This window comes from Neopelma chrysocephalum, unplaced genomic scaffold (genome assembly GCF_003984885.1).
Source record: "Neopelma chrysocephalum unplaced genomic scaffold, ASM398488v2 Primary Assembly neopelma1_75, whole genome shotgun sequence".
NCBI classification, from domain to species: domain Eukaryota; kingdom Metazoa; phylum Chordata; class Aves; order Passeriformes; family Pipridae; genus Neopelma; species Neopelma chrysocephalum.
Genome location: NW_020897736.1, coordinates 7,551,825 through 7,570,655, shown reverse-complemented (window position 1 = coordinate 7,570,655; position 18,831 = coordinate 7,551,825). Strand labels below are relative to the sequence as shown.

General features: G+C 53.5%; 1 protein-coding gene across 3 annotated transcripts in view; it reads right to left on the bottom strand.

The window, feature by feature from the left end:
* NTRK3 (neurotrophic receptor tyrosine kinase 3) overlaps positions 1-18,406 on the bottom strand; it is a 219,466-nt gene extending 201,060 nt beyond the window's left edge. For 2 of the 3 annotated variants that reach the window (XM_027688403.1, XM_027688402.1), the window contains exon 1: positions 17,856-18,406. In XM_027688403.1, coding sequence (XP_027544204.1) covers positions 17,856-18,103 — 248 coding nt within the window. In that variant the 5' untranslated portion in view covers positions 18,104-18,406. The remainder of the gene's footprint in view (positions 1-17,855) is intronic. The other variant, XM_027688406.1, reaches the window with a different exon arrangement.
* Between the last annotated feature and the right edge of the window lie 425 nt (positions 18,407-18,831).

The window sequence follows — 18,831 nt, the reverse complement described above, 5'->3', positions numbered from 1 at the left end:
GAGCAGCATTTTGGGGCTGGCTCCTGGGGAGGGCACCCAGGTGGCTGCCTAGGTGCACCCCAGCTGCACCCCACAGCACCCTGAGATGCCCAGAGAGCCACCAGCTGTGCCCATCGCCTGCATAGCAGCACAGCGCCTCAGATAAAAACTCCCCACAGCCAACACAGTGAATAAGATTACAACAAATATAAACTAATGATACAGCTGTCAAGACAGATTAGACTGCACAGTGTAAAAAATTGCAGGGCTGTTTAGTCACAACAATATAAGATTAATTTATCAATACAGCTTATGTGGCACTGGAGAGATAGCAAATTGAATAAGTGAATCTTTTCTACACCTTGCTCAAGGAGGGAGTCTCAGACCCAATGGGTGTACAGGTCTGGATACTGGTGAGGATCTGCAGACTGGGATCAACCCAGAGGGCTGGTTTGATACAGCCCAGGGGCAGCTGCACGTTCATCCAGGCTTAGGGGATGGGAACATGCCTCTGCACCCATATGCTCCTAAAGGTGCCTCCCCTTCTGCAGTACCAGACTGGAGAGGGATGTTGCTAAATCAGGACATTCCAAAGCTGCTGCAGGCAGGAACTTCCCAGAGCCCTTTCCACAAGCTCCTCTAAGTCCAGCGTCACAGGACTGGAGCCATTCGTGCTGCCTCACCTTTAAGCTCTGTCCCAGTTACAGCGTGTACGTGTGTCGGTGCACACACAGCAGTCGGAGGCAGCATCCACCGCACTAACGCATGCAAAAATATGCACAGCCACATCCACCCTTTGGGGGCTAAGCCCTGGCAGAACCAGGCAAGCTTGCAGCCCTGAGAACATCTCTCAAGAGTTCCCCGCAAAAAAAAAAATCAAGAATCCAACACACAGTTCCTCAGAAGATGATTCCCTATCCATCCTGCAGCTTCTGCCCAAAGACTACAGCAACCCTGGCGGGCCCACATCTTTTCAGATCTCTCATGTGTTGCCATCTGTGGGTTAAAATATGTGCAAGTAAATAAATAGGTGCAGCAATAATGAGCCAAGGTTTCGATCTGTGAAGGTGAGAGCACAGCAGCATCTGCCAATACGAAGGAAGCACCCGTTTCTATAAATATTGAAATCCGGTAATTATCATCATTAGAACTAGTTGTGATTTAGCCATAGCTCAATCTCAACAAGTAAGAATGGCATTTATTTGCCACAATTAGAACAGCTAAAAATACCTCCCAAACTTTGCCTGGTTCATCCCCATCCCACCCCCCCTTCAGCAGGCTCGGCCCAGGGCAGGGAGAAACGCAAAAGGAGGGAATCACTTGAAGGACCATGCAGGGGTGAAGAAACCCTGTGCTCTCCCAGGGATATCAGACACCAACACAAAGCCACCCCATCTTCTAGGAGCCCTTCATAGCTCTGCTCCATGGCTTTCTCCCTAACTCTGATTCAACCCAGATAATTCCTGACCCACCACGCTGGCTCATGAAGGTAGGTGCTCCCTATGCAAAGCAACTTCTCCTCTAGCAAGCTACCTTTTCCATGCCGAAAGCTTCTTTGCATTTGCATCAAAAGGCACCAATTTGTTTTAAAGGGCAAATGGAAAAGTCTGGCTCAACCAAGCCATCCCACTGGCAGTGGGGGCAACAGTCCTGGTAGTACCCAATTGACCCCGAACAGCCATCACTGACAGACACGTTTCCTCGACTTGTGGGAACACTGCAGTTATGCCAAGAGCCTCCACACATTCAGCATCACTTCCAGGCTCCAAATGAGTGCTGAAGGACTCCTAGAGATCAGCATGCTGGACAGACATCTTCATGGATGAACTTGCTGGAAAACCTTCCCTACTTCTACAGGAAACTCATATAAAACCCTGTGAGTGGCACCAAGCTACCATGTCCTACCCCTGCAAAGTGACCAGGGGACCACCACCTTTCCAGAAGCTTTTAAACATGAAGGGACTTGGACACCCTCCCTTGGGGACACATCTGCACTCCAGCTGTCACCAGCACTTTCCCAGCCTTTTCCCTGATGATAAATAAATGCCTGTGAGGTGTAGATAAATATTGCAGGAGGCAGCACCTCAAGGCAGCTACAACTACCTCTTGGCTTCCCATCCAAACCCACAACCCAGGAAAAATCCCCATCTGCTGACCGAAATCACCCAGGGCCTTCTCATGCTTGCTCCAAGACTCAAAATTTTCCCTGAGGAAACGTGCCCAGCTCCCTCAGTCAGGGATGTTCTTTCTGACAGTCACGGTGAATATTCTCCCCTGCCTATTTGATAATATCTGGAAAGGGCCGTGAAATGGGCAGCTCAGCAAGTCTCTGCTGCGCGGGGGCGAAGGCGATGAGGTGCTCGATGCCAGGTCCCAACAACAGCCCGAATATTCATCCCAGCCCCAACAGCCACCACCTGCTCCTCCTCAAAATGCCTCCAGCCCTGGAACTTTCTCAGCCCCCAGCCTCCCTCCGAGGGTAATCCGACCCCTCTGATGTTTCCCCCCCCCCGCCCCCTCTTTGTTTGCTTCTGAACTCTCTCCAGTTTGTCAATATTCCCATAATAGGGTGCCTCAAACTGAGGCCACATTCCTGATTTTTTTTTTTAATTTTTATTTTGGTGGGTTTATGTTGTTTTGGTTTTTCGGTTTTGTTTTTTTTCCAGTAAGAATAGCCAGGTCATAGCTCTGCTCCCACAGCTCCCCCTCTCCACAAACACAGCCCATCACTATTAGTTTAGGGCTCTAAGCCAGTTCTCAGTCCATTTGGCAGCGTTGTATCCAAGGCAAACTGAACTAATTTTGAGAGTAAGATTTGGTGAGACACTATATCAAATGCTTTACTAAATCCAAATATATTAGGATTTCCACGTTCCGCTCAGCCACTAATTTTGCGATTCCATCAAAAAGAAAAAGCAATCAGGTTTGTCTGGCAAGATTTATTCTTTCTAAATCCCTGCTGTTATTGCTCATGCTTTCCTTATCCTCTAGTGCTTCACTTTCTTAATACTGCAGGACTGGAAGCATTTGCTGGAAATTTATTTTTGCTATTTATACGGATTTTGAAAATCTGCCTCTGCTCTCCTCCGCTGCCCCCTGCCTTCCCACTGCTGTTAGCATCCCTGTGCTCTCACCGTACACATCTTCTCCTCCATCCTCCTCCCAAAGCCAGACTACAGCAGCATCATAAGCCCAGTGCTAATACACAACTCAGACACAAGATACAGAAGAGACACTGATAAAAAAAAAAAAAGAAAAAGGGGATGTTTGGCAGCAGGAGAAAGGTCTAAAGGAAACACCCGGCTGGGTCAAGCTCAGGTCCATAGCAGAGCATCAACAACAGTTAATAATAATGCCTGAATCAGCCATCCCAGAGCATCACTATGTTTTTCTTGCAAATCTTCTGCCAACCCCACTCTGGGCGATCGGGCAGAGTTGAGCTGCAAGTGACACGGGTCGGTGCCTTTCAGAGGACACACATGGCCCATGCTGGGTTAGGGCCAGCACTACTATAACCAAACCCTGAACCACTCGAGCTTGGGGCTTGCAGAGAAAGGTCAGGAAAGGCTGCACTCCCCTGCCCTAGGCTGGTACCCCAGTTTTCCACTCATACATTGAGGATTAGGGCACCCAAAAAGTCACCAGAAGGTACTCAGACCTCCTGCAGAATCTTCCTCCCCAGGGAGCCAAGTAGAACCCTCTAAACCCTGTGTGCCCACAGCAGCTTTTCAGACAGCACCATCCCAAAACACTCCCATGGGTGACCCCACTGTGGCTCAGACTGTGCATCCACTGCTGTGTGCTTCACTGACCTCCGTGGGAGCAGGGCAGAGCCACTCATGCATTTCAGAATAACGATCATTGCTGCTCATTAGGAGGAAAAAGGCAGCTGTGTTGGAGTGTCATCGGTTTCTGCCCACTGAGACTCAGAAAGGCTCAGTAATTTGTACACCAAATAACACCCTGCCTGGGTGCCAGGTGAGTGCACGCCCTTGGAACACCCCAACCAGCCACAGCAAAGCAGCAGCACTATCAGCCTGCAGCAAGAATAAGCCACAAGCTCCAGCCACAGCCTTTCCCATGAAGACAGTGACACCTCCCCTTGCACACCCTGGCACAGCCCAGCATGTCCAGGTCGTGGCACTGAACTGATGCCCCCATGCTTGGCTTCCTACACCTCCATCAGGCCAGACCCCTTGCCTCAGTTCCTACATGCAGTCCCAGCATCATCATAAGGGGGAAAAAAAACATAGCAGGGTCATCTCAGTAACTCAGGACTTTGAAACAGGACACAAGCATCCAGCAGAAGCCCAGGTGATGGTTGTCCATTACACAAGGCACCTCTGCTGCCTGCAGCTCCTTCACTGCTTACTGAAGAGAGCTTACATAGGGGCATGGTGAAGCTAAGCTATGGCATGACCCCGAGCACTCAAAGGATAAAGGGAGATTTTCTCTTTATTCTGTCTATTTTTACACCTCAGAAACATGTCCTGGGGGAGCAGCCCTCTCCAGGAGCCCTCCTAAGGGCTGGGATACCAACACACTCCAGTTTACAGCCAGCTGGCTGCAGCCCAGCTGAAGATGACAGCCCAGCCCTGCTTCCAGCACAAGGATGACCTTCCCCACAGGCAGTCGGGCAGAATGTCCTCCACCAGCTCCCACTGGCGAGTGAGTCCTGGCGGAGCTGTTGGGAGGGATTAACCCATCTTAGGATGGCTCCCCTCCTTCACCCCATCACTGCACCCACCCTCCATTCCCCCAACCTCACCAGAGCTCAGAATTTACAGCACAGGCAGAGCAAGGGGGTCGCCAGAGGAAAACTAATGGGGATGGAGGATTTACAAGGGAAGGGCTGGATTCAAGGAAGGCAGAGCAAAGCAGAGGGTGATTTACAGGGTCAGCAGCAATTTACACAGCAGGTAGCACAGAGGTCAGGATTTACAGGGGCAGGGGAGAAGTGCATTTTATGGGTGTTTATTAGAAAGTGAGCATCTCCTTCTCCTGACCGCTGTGACCTGGGGAGGGATACAGGAGCTGATGGATCTGCAAGGAGCCTCCCCCTTGCTCTGGAGGTCACAGACAGGCCATGATGGGGAACCATCCCTGCCCCAGCATGGCTGCAGCTGGTTTCTGCTTGGCCACAGCACCCTCAGGATCATTCTAGTGTGCCCCTGTCCCACCGCTGCCCTGAGGCAGCGTTCCAAGGCCAGGCTTGGTGCTCACTGCCTCCAGCGAGGCTACAAACAACAAACCCTCAGACATCTCTTCCTGGAGCTGGAGGCCCTTTCTGCCTCCTGGCAAGCCCCGCAGTCCCTCCCCACCAGGGTCTGGTCCAGCCCATCTGCTGGTAGAGAGGCACCATTTCTCCCACTGCCAAGACTCTTTGCCGCTGCCGGGATGGGGCTGCTGGGCTGGTGATGAGCAGGCAGGGATCATGGAATGCTGTCCCTCCATCCCACGGCAGGGGAGGTGAGTCAGCCCCAGGGCCACCATCACAAACACACACAAGTCACATCACCCACTCTCCAGTCCCATTTTCCAGACACTCCTGGCACCCAGCAGAAGCCAGGAACTGAGGTCACCCCCACACATGCAACCCTGAACACACTGGTTTGGGCAGGCAGGTCCTTTCCCACTCCTGAACTGCACCAGGGCTGAGGGGGACACACTCATGCACACGGTGCAAACACAATGGGTGGCAGCATGTTTGGGCCTCCAGCTGTCACAAACCTCCCTGCCCAGGCTCACAGTAGCAGAATCCCTGAGCTGGCAGGTGCCAGGCTGGGCACAGAGACACATGCCTGCTCATACTGCCAGGGGTCAGCCTGAACAGCTGCATGTGAAGGAAAAAAGAGTAAAGAAATATATAGGAAAAGTAGTCCCAGCACAGAAACTCCACCACATTGTGACATCCTCCCTTTGGAACACACTGTGACTGGCCTCTGCCACCCCAGGAGGACACTTAATGTTTGGAAGCGAGCCAGGACACTCTGCCACCCCTAGCTCTTCCCTGCCACTTCCCCTCAGTGGTACAAGCTGAAGGCTGCCCATCCAGAATTGAGGTTTGCAGCACATCATGGCCTGGGGACCAAAACTTCAGCCATGCCAGCATGAGGGTGCCCTGAGGTGACATGTCAACCCACACCTTGATGCTCCTACATTTCCTCCCCAAAAAGGTACCAGGTCTGGCTTGTAAAACAAAAGCTGGAGAGGCTGGTCCTAGAAGAGCCAAAAAAAGAGGAAATTCACTCAGACATTTTATCTCGGTCTCCTTCTTCAGGAACTCCCCTATTTTGCAACAGATAGAGGAGGCCACATGCTAAACAAGTACAATTCCTGCAGGGGACACCCAATTTCTTGCAGTACTGGGTTGCTCAGCACAGGGGTGCAATAGGACAGGTGCCACTAGCCGAGAGAGGGAAGGAGAGGAACAGCTCCAGGCACTGACCACAAACACCCATGAAAGCATTGAGCACTGCCCGGCCCTGGCATGCCATAAACAAGATGAAAATAAAGTCGTGAGCATCCTACACAAAAGAGGAGAACAAGTTTCTCTCTTTCAGCCTGGAGAGATACAGCTTGGCAGCACAGACAGGTTACAAGTCACACTGAACAATAACCCAAGGTGTAGGAGCCCAGATAACATCCCATCGCTGACAGGTGGGGACTCAGCCCCAGCACAGCCCAGCTGATCCCGCAGCTCCTCAGCAGAGGCACAAGGGCAGCAGCAGGGCAGCATCCCAAGCAACCTGGTTCTCTTATCCACGTAAAACTTCCAGAGAGGCACAACAGCAGCACCCAACTCACATCTACACCATAACCACAAACAGCAGCAACACCATTGCCCCCCTCCCGCTCACCCAAAGTTTGACTAAAGCTCAGGAGTATCTTTGCTTTTATAAATCTCTGCCTTTTAATGATGGCTTCAAGGCTCAGAGAAAAAAAGGCCCATTAAACTCACTGAATAAGTTAATGGGGCAGAGAGAATCCATTTCAAAGCCACCCCAGGCTATTTTCCTCTAGAGCTAAAGCCTGAATAAGCAAAAAGGAAAAATTAAAACTGTACAGTGCTTTGCCAATAAATAACCCCCAGTGTAATCCGCTACCAGGCAGCCCTCCATTTGCAGAGATAATAGGATGCAGATCAGCTGCAAACCACCTCCCCTTACAGGGACCACCACCTTTTGACTGCAATTAGCTGTGCTGAGGCAAGAACCTCCATCTCCTGCCTGTCCACTTCCACCTGCCTGGGCAGGAGGGAATGGCACATCCTGCAGGGAAGTGCCAAAATCCGGCACTTGGCTCTGCAATTCCCCTACATCAATGCTCAAAGCACATGCCCCTGCTTCTCTGCCTCATTTTTACCCAGCCCTTCTGCCCCTTCATCCCTGTCTTCTCCCTCTCCTTCAAGAGCAGAGCTATGGGTCCATCCCTCTCCCATCAACCAGAGCCCATACACAGCTGCTCCTCCCCAAACACTTAAAAAACAAGTGCATGTCCCAGAGAGGGGAAAAAAAATAGAAATCCCTGCTTGTAAATGTTGATCCCACAAGACGCAGTTTGTTTACTATTTAATATTTAAAGATGCTAATTAAGTCTCTGAATAAATAAATCTATGTTATCCGTGCCTTTTGGAAGGCAAGGATCCTTCCCTCAGGGCCAGGGCAGCCCACAGCACGCTGGGTGCTGGGCAGTCTGCCCGGGGCTCGGACAAGCCGAGGGCAAAGCCTGAGAATCCCACCACCATCCTTCCTGGAAGGGAGGGCTTATCTGCAACATGAAGCAACACCAGACACGGCTCAAGCTGGAAGCACCAAGCACTTCAGCCATCAAGCCCTGAAGGAGAGCACAGGCAGGGCAAGGCACAGAGAAGATGATTTCCAGCCAGGGTTGCCTGAAGAGGTGCCTCTTGGCCCTGAGGTGGGATCTCAGCTACAACCAAGGAGTCAAGGGGTTGTGCTCCCAAGGGCCAGAGGGCCAACCCACAAAATACTGCAGGGACACAACAACAGACACCGACACACATCACACAGCCCACCACCATGCAGGCAGCCAGGGCTGCTCCAGCAACCAGCTACAGACACCCACATCCCTCCCCTCTGCCTGGAGCCAGGGCAAGCAACCCACACAGCTTCCTACCTGAGAGCACCCCCATTCCAGCTCCTCTTCTCAAAACCACCACTGCAGCATCTTGTAAGGAACAGCAACTGCTGCCTCCCTCACACACAAACCCCAACATCCCTCAACGCCCACACCTCAGCTCTCCCACCTGATACCTCTTCAGCCTCATTAGGCTCTGCCTCTCCCAAATCCGCTCCAGCTGTATCACGCACCTTACCATTAACCCCTGGTGTGCCAGCCCTGCAGAGCTCTCTGTTGTAGAGGCCCCTTCCCTGCCCAAGCAGCAGCCCTACACCACATGGGTGCCCTGCATGCAGTCCTCGGGCTCAGGCTTTGCTCTGATGCTCCCAAGAATACTCCTCAGTATCTGCTCCAACCTGAAATGAGGAGCACAGTGCTTCCCAAGGGAGCTGCTCTAACCCAGATCCGGCTCTGTGCTACTCTGCCCTCTCCCCTGCAGAGCCTGGGACGGCCTGTGAGATGGTTGGCGGCAGGGATGTGTTCAGAGCCCCTGTGAGGCTCAAACTAGGAAACAGTCCCCAATAACATTCAGCTTCTCTGAACTGGCACAGAGAGCACCCCAGGAGGAAGGGATGTTCTTGGCAGATGGGAAGCTGGGAACATGCAGCATCCTTGACCCTGTGTCCTACTGAACTTTGCTTGCTCCACAGGCTGCTCAGCAGCAGCCACCACGTGATTTGGTGGCTTTCACCTTACTTTTTCTGGGATATATTTTGGCTGGAAGAGCACAGACAAGGCAGGAGACAGACAAAGCCAGGACCCACATCACTGCCCCAGGAATACCAGTCACATCCTGGTGGCAAGAGTTTTGGAGGACAAGAGGATTTTTTCCAGCCACATAAGTCACAGAGCTCCCCAGAGGCAATCCCATCTGTACGGGGATGGACATGAGGGATGCCCAAGCTGGCCTTGTCTGCCTGGGTTAGAAGCAGACAGGAGGAGGGCAGGCAGCCCAAGGGAGCATTTGCACAGCTGGATCACAGACTGGAGAGCCAAGACTCCCTGTTCCCAGCCCAGGTCACTGCACAGCATTTCCATGGAGAGCATGGGATGGGGGATGAGGCCAGAGCTGCTCCAGAAGCAAAAGGAAAGTCAGCAGCTGCAGGCACCCGAGCTCTCCCCCCATGTGGCTTCGTGTCCCGGCAGGGTCAGGAGTGAGAGCCTGGCATCTCTGTGGCTCAGCTGAGCACTCATGTTCCTAATTTATCCTGGCAAAGCCCTGAGCATGCAGGGTCCTCAGCAGCACTCAGATTACCAGCATCTGTTTGAGCATTTCCACATTAACATTTCTTAGTGGGAACCTCCTGGTGAGAGCTAGTTAAGGGACAGCCTTGCACAACCCAGGAAGATGGGGGCTTCACCACGCTCACATCTGCTCCTACCCACTTCTCAGTCCCCCAGGGACAGTGCAGGGAGCCAGCAAAAGCACCAGTGCCCTGTCCCCTCCCCAGCACGGAGCTGTAGGAGAGCTGCAGGGAAGAGGCTGTGTGGGGAATTGCACTTGGGCCCAGCATCTCCCTGAATCACTCCTTGGGATCCCAAGACTGCTTAGCTGTCACTGCAACAAGCACCATAGTCAAGAACAAGCACCCTGAGTCACACATCTGTGCTGTCACACCATCACACTCCCTTGGGAATCCTTCCCGACCTCTCTGCTCCACCACTGGGACTTTTGTTTTTGATTAAAAAGGCAAATTTAGTTCTGTTTAGGCAGACAAAAGCTGGGAGAAGGGGAAGGTGGGGGTGATGTCACATGCTGGAGGGGGGTAGAGGTTGGGGATGGTCACTATCAGGCTTCATTATCTACTATATCAAAGCACTGGGTGGCAGCTGGAGGAAAGCTGGATGTAGACATGGTTATAGCTTCTCCTTCAGCTCCTAAACTGCTATAGCACATGAAAACAAGCTAAAAATACAGCATGTATTTTCCTGGTGCTACTCTTCCAGGCATGCAGGGGCAAGGTCTTACACAGAGGGGAACAGGACAGGACCCCGGGACCTGGAATCAGGGTGGGGATGCACAAGGGCACAACAGCGCAAGGTCGGTGGAGCAGCCCTGCTGGCTGGGCACTGATTCCAAAGGGAGCCTTCCAAAGGGAGTTCAGAGAGACTTTAGTCTCCCTTTCTTGAACTGAAGTCCAGTCCCAGAGCAGTATCACGGCTCTAAACCCACGTCCATAACCCACACCCCACACACATCCACATCCAACCAAATGTCACCCCTGCCATGACACCAGGGGCCCATTTGCTGTTGCGTTGTGGGACCACTGGGTGTCACAGCCCTTCCATCACGCTGGCAGCACTTGGCAATAGCCAGCAGGGAAATAACTGGTCCACCTTTGGCCCAGCTGCCAGGAAGGATGAGGTACCTCCAGGAGCTGCACATAGAGGATCCTGCAGGGCCACCTTCCTGCCCCCACTCGCCCTTGCTCTATCTCAGGCTCTTCTCAGCCTTCCTCCCTTGGGGAGGGACATGTGGCCTCTTTAGCCCTCCAATCTTCATCCAACCTGTGCAGAGGGTTAATCAGAGGAGCAAAATGCAGTGCCTCTACTTTGGAAGCCTCCAGAGACAGCTCTCAGCCTGTGCCCTCTTGCCTCTACCTCCAGGATTTCTCCACGAACTTCTCTCATGGCTACTAAATACAACAGGGCCAATAGAACAACCTTGTTTATCCCTCCCTCCATGCTTGACCTCTCCCTAAACCCTGGCTGGTGCTGGGCTGAAGGGTTTTCCATCCCCACTCTGCGTCCTGCAGGCCAGCTGTGCCACTGCTCTGTGCCTCAGTTTCCCCATCATTAAAATGATGAGAAGTCTTAGGGTCTTCCTGGTAGAACATGCACAGCCAGAAGCTGGTCACAGACGGCAGCTCACCACCCGGATCAGGCACCTCTTGCCCAGAAACACCTTCTCAGTGACCCGCTTTGGTTGGGTCAATACCTTCCAAAAAGCTGCAAATCACCTCAATTCACAGACAGGCTGGGGCTTCATCACTTGCAGCACTGGTGTAAGAGCTGTGGGTATCTGGGGGTGCACTGACCACATCCTCCTGCAGCGGCACAGAGAAGAAAACCCTGACCCAGCAACCCACCCAGATCCCCAAGGACCATCCGACACTGACAGGGATTGGGATGCCAAGTTAGGGAGCAGCCCAAGAGGGGTTCAGCAACATGGGCGCCCGGAGTAAAGGCCCTTCAGTGCGACAGCAAGCAAGCGGTGACCTGACCGCCAAGCCCTCGCAGCCCCCGGCGCTCTCGCACTCCGCGCCGCCCCGGTGCGGCTCCATCCCGGCCGTGCCCGCGAATCCCGCGCATCCCGCATCCCGGAGCCGGGCTGTCTGGCGCTGCCGCTTGCCCTCTAGCGGCACAGCCACCTTTAGACGGGAATAGTGGAGCGGCTGAGCCGGGATGCGCCGGGCAGAGGGAGCCGGGGCTGAGCCGGGCTCCAGACCGGAGCAGGGCGGAGGCTCGGCCGGGCGTTACAGCGCATCCACGGGGATGCTCCTTTGCCAGCGCTCCCGCACGAACAGCCTCGGTCTCGAGCGTCTCCTTGCTGGGGGATAACGGGAACAGCCTGGTGTAGCCGTGGTCCTGGTGCTGTGTGTATGATCCTCGTGGACCTGGAGCATGGGGTGAGGTGAGCAGACTGCTGGGTCCTCATCTCCATGAGAGGCACAAAGTGCTGCGATATCCAACCACTCCACAAACTGCAGCCTCTGAGCAAGAAACTCGCCCCACAGCACCTCCTTGATGACAGTTTTGTTGTCCATCCCTTGGTGCAGATGGAAGAGCAAGAGAATTCAGGGGAGACCAGAGCCCACAGGCTGCTGTCAAACACACCTGCTTAGAAGGCACCTACACAACCTATCGAAACTCCCACTGCAGAAAACACAAAACTATTGCTATTACACAGTGCCTGGTAAACAACACGGTAAGTCACAAGCACTATTATCATTTACCTTTGGAAGCCTGGCAGGCTTAGGGGTTGGTTCACCCCCCACTTGACTGCAGCCTTCCCTAAGTGGGATGCACCAAATCCAGCCATAAACTCATGGGCAACACCAAGCAGGGGCACTCCATTGAGCAGGACAGGCTGGTGTGCCAGGGTAGCACTGGGAAGCATTGCACTATCTACCTGCAGGGCTCCCCAGGGGTGACCCTGTGGGACATCTCATGGATGGTTTGGGGGGAACACTGAAAGAGCCCGGCATTTCTGGGTGCATGGATGGTCACAGCCCTTTGGGAGACCTCAAGCAGCTTCATGCCAAAGCACATGAAGGTGTCACCTTCATAGGGGTGAGCTGATGGGGTGGAGCATACCCAGAGGTCTTTTCCTAACAGAGCTCTACAGAAGCCACTACCCAGAGGCGACATATCTCCAAGCCTCTGAGGGCAGCATGCAGGTCCTTCCTCACTCTCTTCTTCCTCTTATTACCAGGAGGAATAAGTAGTCCTGAAGCATCTTCATCTCACCTCTCCAATCCCAAGGAGATAAGCCAGCAGGCAGAGCTGACTTAGATCTCCCCATACACTGCAGGACATGAGGGTTGGGGAGATGTCACATGCACCCTGAAACCATCTGGGTCACCAGCTGCTCCTGCCCCAGCAGCAGTTCAGGGCCCATGTTTGGTTCAGAAAAAGTCTGAAGTCCTGGCAGGCACCAAAATTGTCTTCTTCTTGGAGAAATACCTGACATCACCTGTGCCAGGAAAGTGCCTCTCTCCAGGACTGGTCAGCAGAGAGAAAGATCATAAGAGCAGGGCAAGGAACCAACAGCCAGCTCACAGAAAAGGGGGAGGATATGGAGGTTACAGTGCTCCTGACTTAAGTCACCTCTAGAGTATCAAGACCATACATGTCAGCCCACCTCTTTGTCTCAAACATCTCTGCACCCTCTTCTGTCCCCATAGCCTTGTGCTGCACCCACCTCTCCCACCCTAACATCCTTCAGGACAGCTGCTCTGCATGAACAAGAGCCCAGGAAATCCAAGCTGGATGGAATTAGAGACCTTTTGAATGGCCTCTGCAGCAGCCAAAGCCTCTGGGACCAGGAGATGGGAGGCTTTGGGAATGCAGAGCCCTTCATCTCTGGAGAGAAGTAGATTCACAGAGAGGGGAAAAGTTTGCACCCGTTGTCTGAAGCAGAGCAGTCACTACCTTGAGCATCACAGGAGGCCTTTTCTCAGCTGTTTGGTCACCAAAGCAAGTCCTGCTCCCTCTGGCCCTTCCAGGAAGACGCCTGCCCTTTCTCTCTCCCCCCCCTTCCCAGATGCAGGCACACAGGAGCATTACTGGTGCCTCAGCTCTCCCCGCACCGGCACTGAAAGGGTGCTGCTGCTCTGAGCACCCCCTCGCTCTCCCCCTCTCCACATGCTCCCGGCTCCCGCGCAGCGAGTGGGGGCTGCGCTGCCGCTCCCCCCCACAGCACCCAGCTCTGACGTGGCTCTCCCACCCCCGGCCAGGCCCACAGCATGGAGCGGATGCTGCCGTGGGCTGGTGGGACAGCCCAAAAGGAAAGAATGAGGATGCTCTTCTTGCCCATGGAAAGAGGTAAGATGCTTCCTCTTCACCCTGCGAAACCCCAAAATCCTGCACCCCACAGTGCTCCAGAATAAGCCACCTCCCCTTGGGTTGCTCTGAATTCATGTCACCTTGTTGAAAGCAGCTACGAACTGCACAGATACACTCTGAAAATCCACCCATGGAGGCTATTTTACCACAAGAATCCCCATCCTCCCCTGGTGAGGCTGGGCAAGGAGCAAGGTTTTATATACCAGGGACATCTCCCTACCTTGAGGGAGCCCAGGGGTGACAAACGCAGGCCACCATCGCCTGCCTAGCAGCATCTCTCCAGTGCCATAGCAACAGCTGAGAAGTAGGGAGGCCCAGATGGCAAACTCCTCCGTCTGTCCTTCCCCACGCACGGTGCCGGCGCACGCAGGAGCTGCCCACGCTGCCAGAAGGGTAACTCCCCGGCCCGGCCCACCCCTGGCACGCAGCACCCACCGTCACCCCGACACGCGGCACAGCCAGGCCCGGCTTCCCCGTGTGCCAGCCAGCCCCTCACAGTGCCGTGGTGGGGGACCCAGAGTGACAAAGACCCCAGCTGCTCAGTGCACAGGGGCACAAGGGGCTCTGTGCTGCAGGATCCCCCAGGATCAAAGTTCTCCCTGTGCGTCCGGTATTTTTAGGGAGGTCTTGCAATGAATGGAGCCCCACATCGCAGGGGTGAGGATGGACTGGGGGGAGTTTGAGCATCTCCTTAAGTCACACCTGGCTGGGGACACAGCAAAGGCCACCCAGCTGCACCAGGAAAAGCAATGGCATGGATATACCCCCGCCCCATGGTGTCCTCTCCCAAAATCAGGAGGACGAAATACAGAGCATGACTCCAAATTGGAGCCATCTCAGCCAGGCCCAAGGTGGCCTCCCAGCTGGACAGGACCACTGGCAGCTCTCACAGGGATCTGTGTGAAGAGTCGCGTCTCCAGGGATGCAACCCAAAATTGGGTAAACTTCTGGGCATGCTGGCAAAGGGCAGAGGGAAATCAGCCAATCCAACCTCCTATTCCATCTCAGGGCAGGAACCTCCTGCCCTTTCCCTGCTTCACCATTAACCCAGCACTGCCTGGATTTGCACGGAAGTTGAGTGTCACCATCCCCTCCAGCCCATCCAGGGCAGGAGCCACCCAGCCCTGACTGTTCCACTTTTACCAAAAGGAGGATGGGTGGGAAGCCAGAAGCACCAGCAACTGAAGCAAAGGCCACTCATTTGAGGGGTGCAATGGTAGGCTCAGTGGTGGGGTACCACACTATGGGCACCCAGGCCTGCCTTCCAGCCTCCGTGGGCAGCACTACAGGCTGGGTGTCTCCTGTCCCTCTTCTGTTGTCCTTGCCTTGGGGTCCTCATCATCTGCTGAGAAGGGATAAAACCCAAAGCTCCTGATGGCTTAGCCCCCAGTGCTGGGTTTGGGTGGGCTGGCGTGGAGGGGTCTTGCCCTGGCTCAAGTGGGTAAGACGGACAAGCCCTCCAAGATGGCTCACAATGTTTACTTTTTCCAGCCCTCTGAACGGGCTCTGGCAGTCTTTCATCAGCAACACCCAAGCCCTAATTTCAAGGCTAAGCTGTCTTTTGGACATGAATAAGTCTCTGCTTGGTCCTGGGGTTGTTTCACCACCCCACACTCCATCTGCTTTTTCACCAGCAACAAGATGGAGCAGCAACCACCACCTTCCCCAGGGTCCATGGGAGGACCCATCAGGGGCATCGGATCCCCCAGCCACAGGGACAGGGCTGAGCCTCTCCTGCTCACCCCCTCACCCCAGTGGGAGAAGGTGTTTTTGCCCACTGGCTGTCCACAAACAAGGCAAGCTGCCTAAGGAGGCCAAGCCCCCGGTGAGCATGGCAAGCAGGAGGAAACACTGTTCAGTGCCCAGCTGAATCAGACTCACATGCCGGGAGTGATTCAGCGATGACCAGGCTGGGCTTCGAGGCACCCCTCACCCCAGCACCCATGATGTCAGGGCTGTCAAGGAGAGACCTGACATCAGCCTGGAAGGGTGCAGGACCTGATGCCTCCCAGACAAAAGGATGAAAGTGATTCAACCCTGGATCCCAGCAGTGACTCCTTTGCTGGGAAGCATCTCCACCACACAAACCATCCCTCTGCTCCCATAAGCATCCCCTACAAACCACTGCTGCCTTCCCAGGAAGCACAGACCCTTGGGGAAAGTTTTCACTCATGATCAGTCTCAGCCCCCCATGGTATTTTGGGGTTCACCCCAGTCCTGTGCCTCAGTCCCCCCAAAGCCTGAGGAGGGAGGTGTGGGGCCAGAAGCAATGCAGGGGGTGAGTGAATGTGCTTTGCTCAGTGTGGAGCAGAGACGCATACAAATTCCAGCAAAACTGGCACCTTCTTCTCCTTCCCCAACTTAAGAGAAGCATCTCTCCAAAAAAATACCCAATATTTGTTTCTGGAGTTGTCCATTTTGGGTGGTTTTTTGCCCCTCTCCTTTTTACGGACTGCTTATCAGCATTTTTCAATTTCAAATCAGTAAAGATATTTTCTGGGCACAAAGGACTCGTGTAACACTACCTCTCCCAGCAGTTCAGATGTGTCTGTGCATCTGACAACGCACACTTACGCCGGTGGCTTCCAAACCCTTCCCAGCCTTTCCTGCTGCTTCCCAGCCCCCAAAGAGTTAAAACTAAACCACAACAAACAGCAAGCAGAGGGAAAAAACACGAGTTTCTCTGACTTCCCCAGCATCACCCTCATCCCTCCAGCATCGCAGAGAAAACACTCCACCACCACGACGCAGGATAAATATGGGGCAATTGGAAGGGGAGCATTGCATTAGTTTTCCCCACTTACTTTCCCCATTCCTGCTGGGTTTTCAGGGGGTTGCTGGCAGGGGGAAGGCAGGGCTGGGTGTTCAGGGTCAGTGGTACCCGCTGAAAACCTGCCTGGGCATCGCATGAACCTGTAAGCAAGCGGGAAAAGCAGCTCCCGTCATCTTTACCCAGCAAAGGTGACGAGCAGAGCTGCAAAAGAGGCACTGCAATTACTCCATGGCTCTGCTGCAATTGCACTGTGACCAAATAAAACAGCCTCAGGAAGAGACCCGAAGCCCTCTCCCTCCATGAAACCGTGCCATCGAGGTGGGGGAAATAAATAAATAAATAACCCTCCATTACTCATTTCAAACCTTGCTGCATTTAACTGTCAGAATAAAGGATTCCACCTCTTCTCTCCTCAACTCCCACTGGCAACTTGCTCTGGGGGCTACATTTCCCTAAATGCTCACATTTCAATTAGCATTAGAATAATGAAATGGCTCAGAGTTCATCTCACCCAAAAATGTACTGGAAAATAAAGAGCAGAGATTGGAAGCGATGAGGAATTTTTTTTTCACACACACAGAGCATGATGGATTCAGGAGAAGGAAATATATTCCTTTCTCGACTCCACACTGATGAGATTAACATGGGCTTTGCTAACTGCCTCTCCAAACAAGGATAATGCAACTTCAAGTTGATTTTCCAGATAAACAAGCATGCAAACAAACGCAAAGTGCTCAACTAAAAATATCTCCCTGCTCCGATGCTTCTCCCCACCACCACCACCCCGAGCCGAAAACGCACAAATCCTATCGCAGCACCACGACAAGTTGCAAAATTATAACAATGCGAGTTAAATAAGCTACTTAAGGGACATCGCACTGTCCTATTTTTTTTCCTCCCATTAAAAAGGCGAAACCGCAGATCCCCAGATACACTCAGGGAAGGGAGCATTTTCTGATGTGGGGATGTAAAAAATAATGACATTCTAACCAGATCCAAAGTCTCAAGAAGGGAAAAGCGGCTCAGAACTTGCTTTTCTTGCCCAATTTGGGTAAATATGTGACGATGTGTGGCTGTAGCGTCCCCTCTCCCCTTGCAGAAGCAAACAGTTAAAGGAAGCAGCAGCTTTAGCATCTTTGCCTGCTGCTCTCTCTCCTGCTAAGGAATCAGATCTCATTTACTTTATTCCTCTTAAGCCTTGGCCAAACTGTTGCTGGGCTTTTTATGTTTTTTTGTGGGGATGGAATAAGGGAAAAGCCAGATCTGCGTCCTCTGCCCGGGAAGCCGGACTGAGCCCAGACAGCGCAGCGACGCCGGGGGCACCTGAGCCCCGCACGGGCGACCCAGCCCGCACCCTGCCGCGGGAGGGGGAGCCCGGGGGACCCCCACTTACATGGAAGTGATGTTCCTTGAGATGTCCGTGATATTGATGCTCGTGTTGCCATTGCTGCTGCCTGAATCCTGCCCTTCCAAGAGAGGGAAGAGGTTCCCATCATCCGGCTTGTTGCAATTGATGTCTGTCTTGCTGCAAAGACAATTAGCAGGGCAAGCCAGCACCGAAAGCAGATAGTCTCCCCAAATGCTCCAGAGCAAAAATACCCTCCAGAAAGTGCACTTGGTAGGGCAAAGAGAGACATCCATCTCCGATTGCTGCTTCTAAAAAAGAGGAGGAGGAGGAAAGGGGGGATGGAGGGAGGGGAAGGGGGGGAAAGGGGGAAGGAAACAAAGACAGAGGGAGGAAAAAAAAAAAAACAACAACAACAAAACCTCAAGCGATCAGATGCAAAAATCCTCCAGCAGATGAAATCATGCTGGCAGCTGGCTGGGAGAGGCTGTAATTCCCGCTAGGGCAGCGGCCGCGGCCGCGGGCGGGGATGGATGCATGCCGGCCCGGCCGCCCGCCGCTCCCGCAGCCGCTCCGGAGGATCGCAACGGGAGGCTGGGGAGGGAGGGATGGGAGGGGAGGGAGGGAGAGAAGCAGCCGGGGAAATAAATAAATAACAAAAACGGTGCGAAAGTCACCAAGTCCCACCTACTGGGCAGAATTAAAATTGACACACCTGCAAAAAAAACAGACAGAGGGAGGGGAGGGGGCGATCTCCCCTTCCCATCGCTTCCCTCCCCCGGCCTGGCCAACCCTGCTGCGGCGGGCACAAAAAGCAAAGGAGGAGGAGGAGGAAGAGGAGGAGGAAGGCTTGCAAAGAGAACCGGACTCCGCAATAAAAAGGATTCCCCACCCCCCTCCCTCTCTTCTAAAATCAATGTAGGAGGAAGGGGGGAGAGAGGGGAAAAACCCACCCCAGCACTGCTGGAGCTCAGCTCAGCCCCGGTAGCAGAAGAAAAGTTGAAGCTGGGGTTAAATTTGTGGT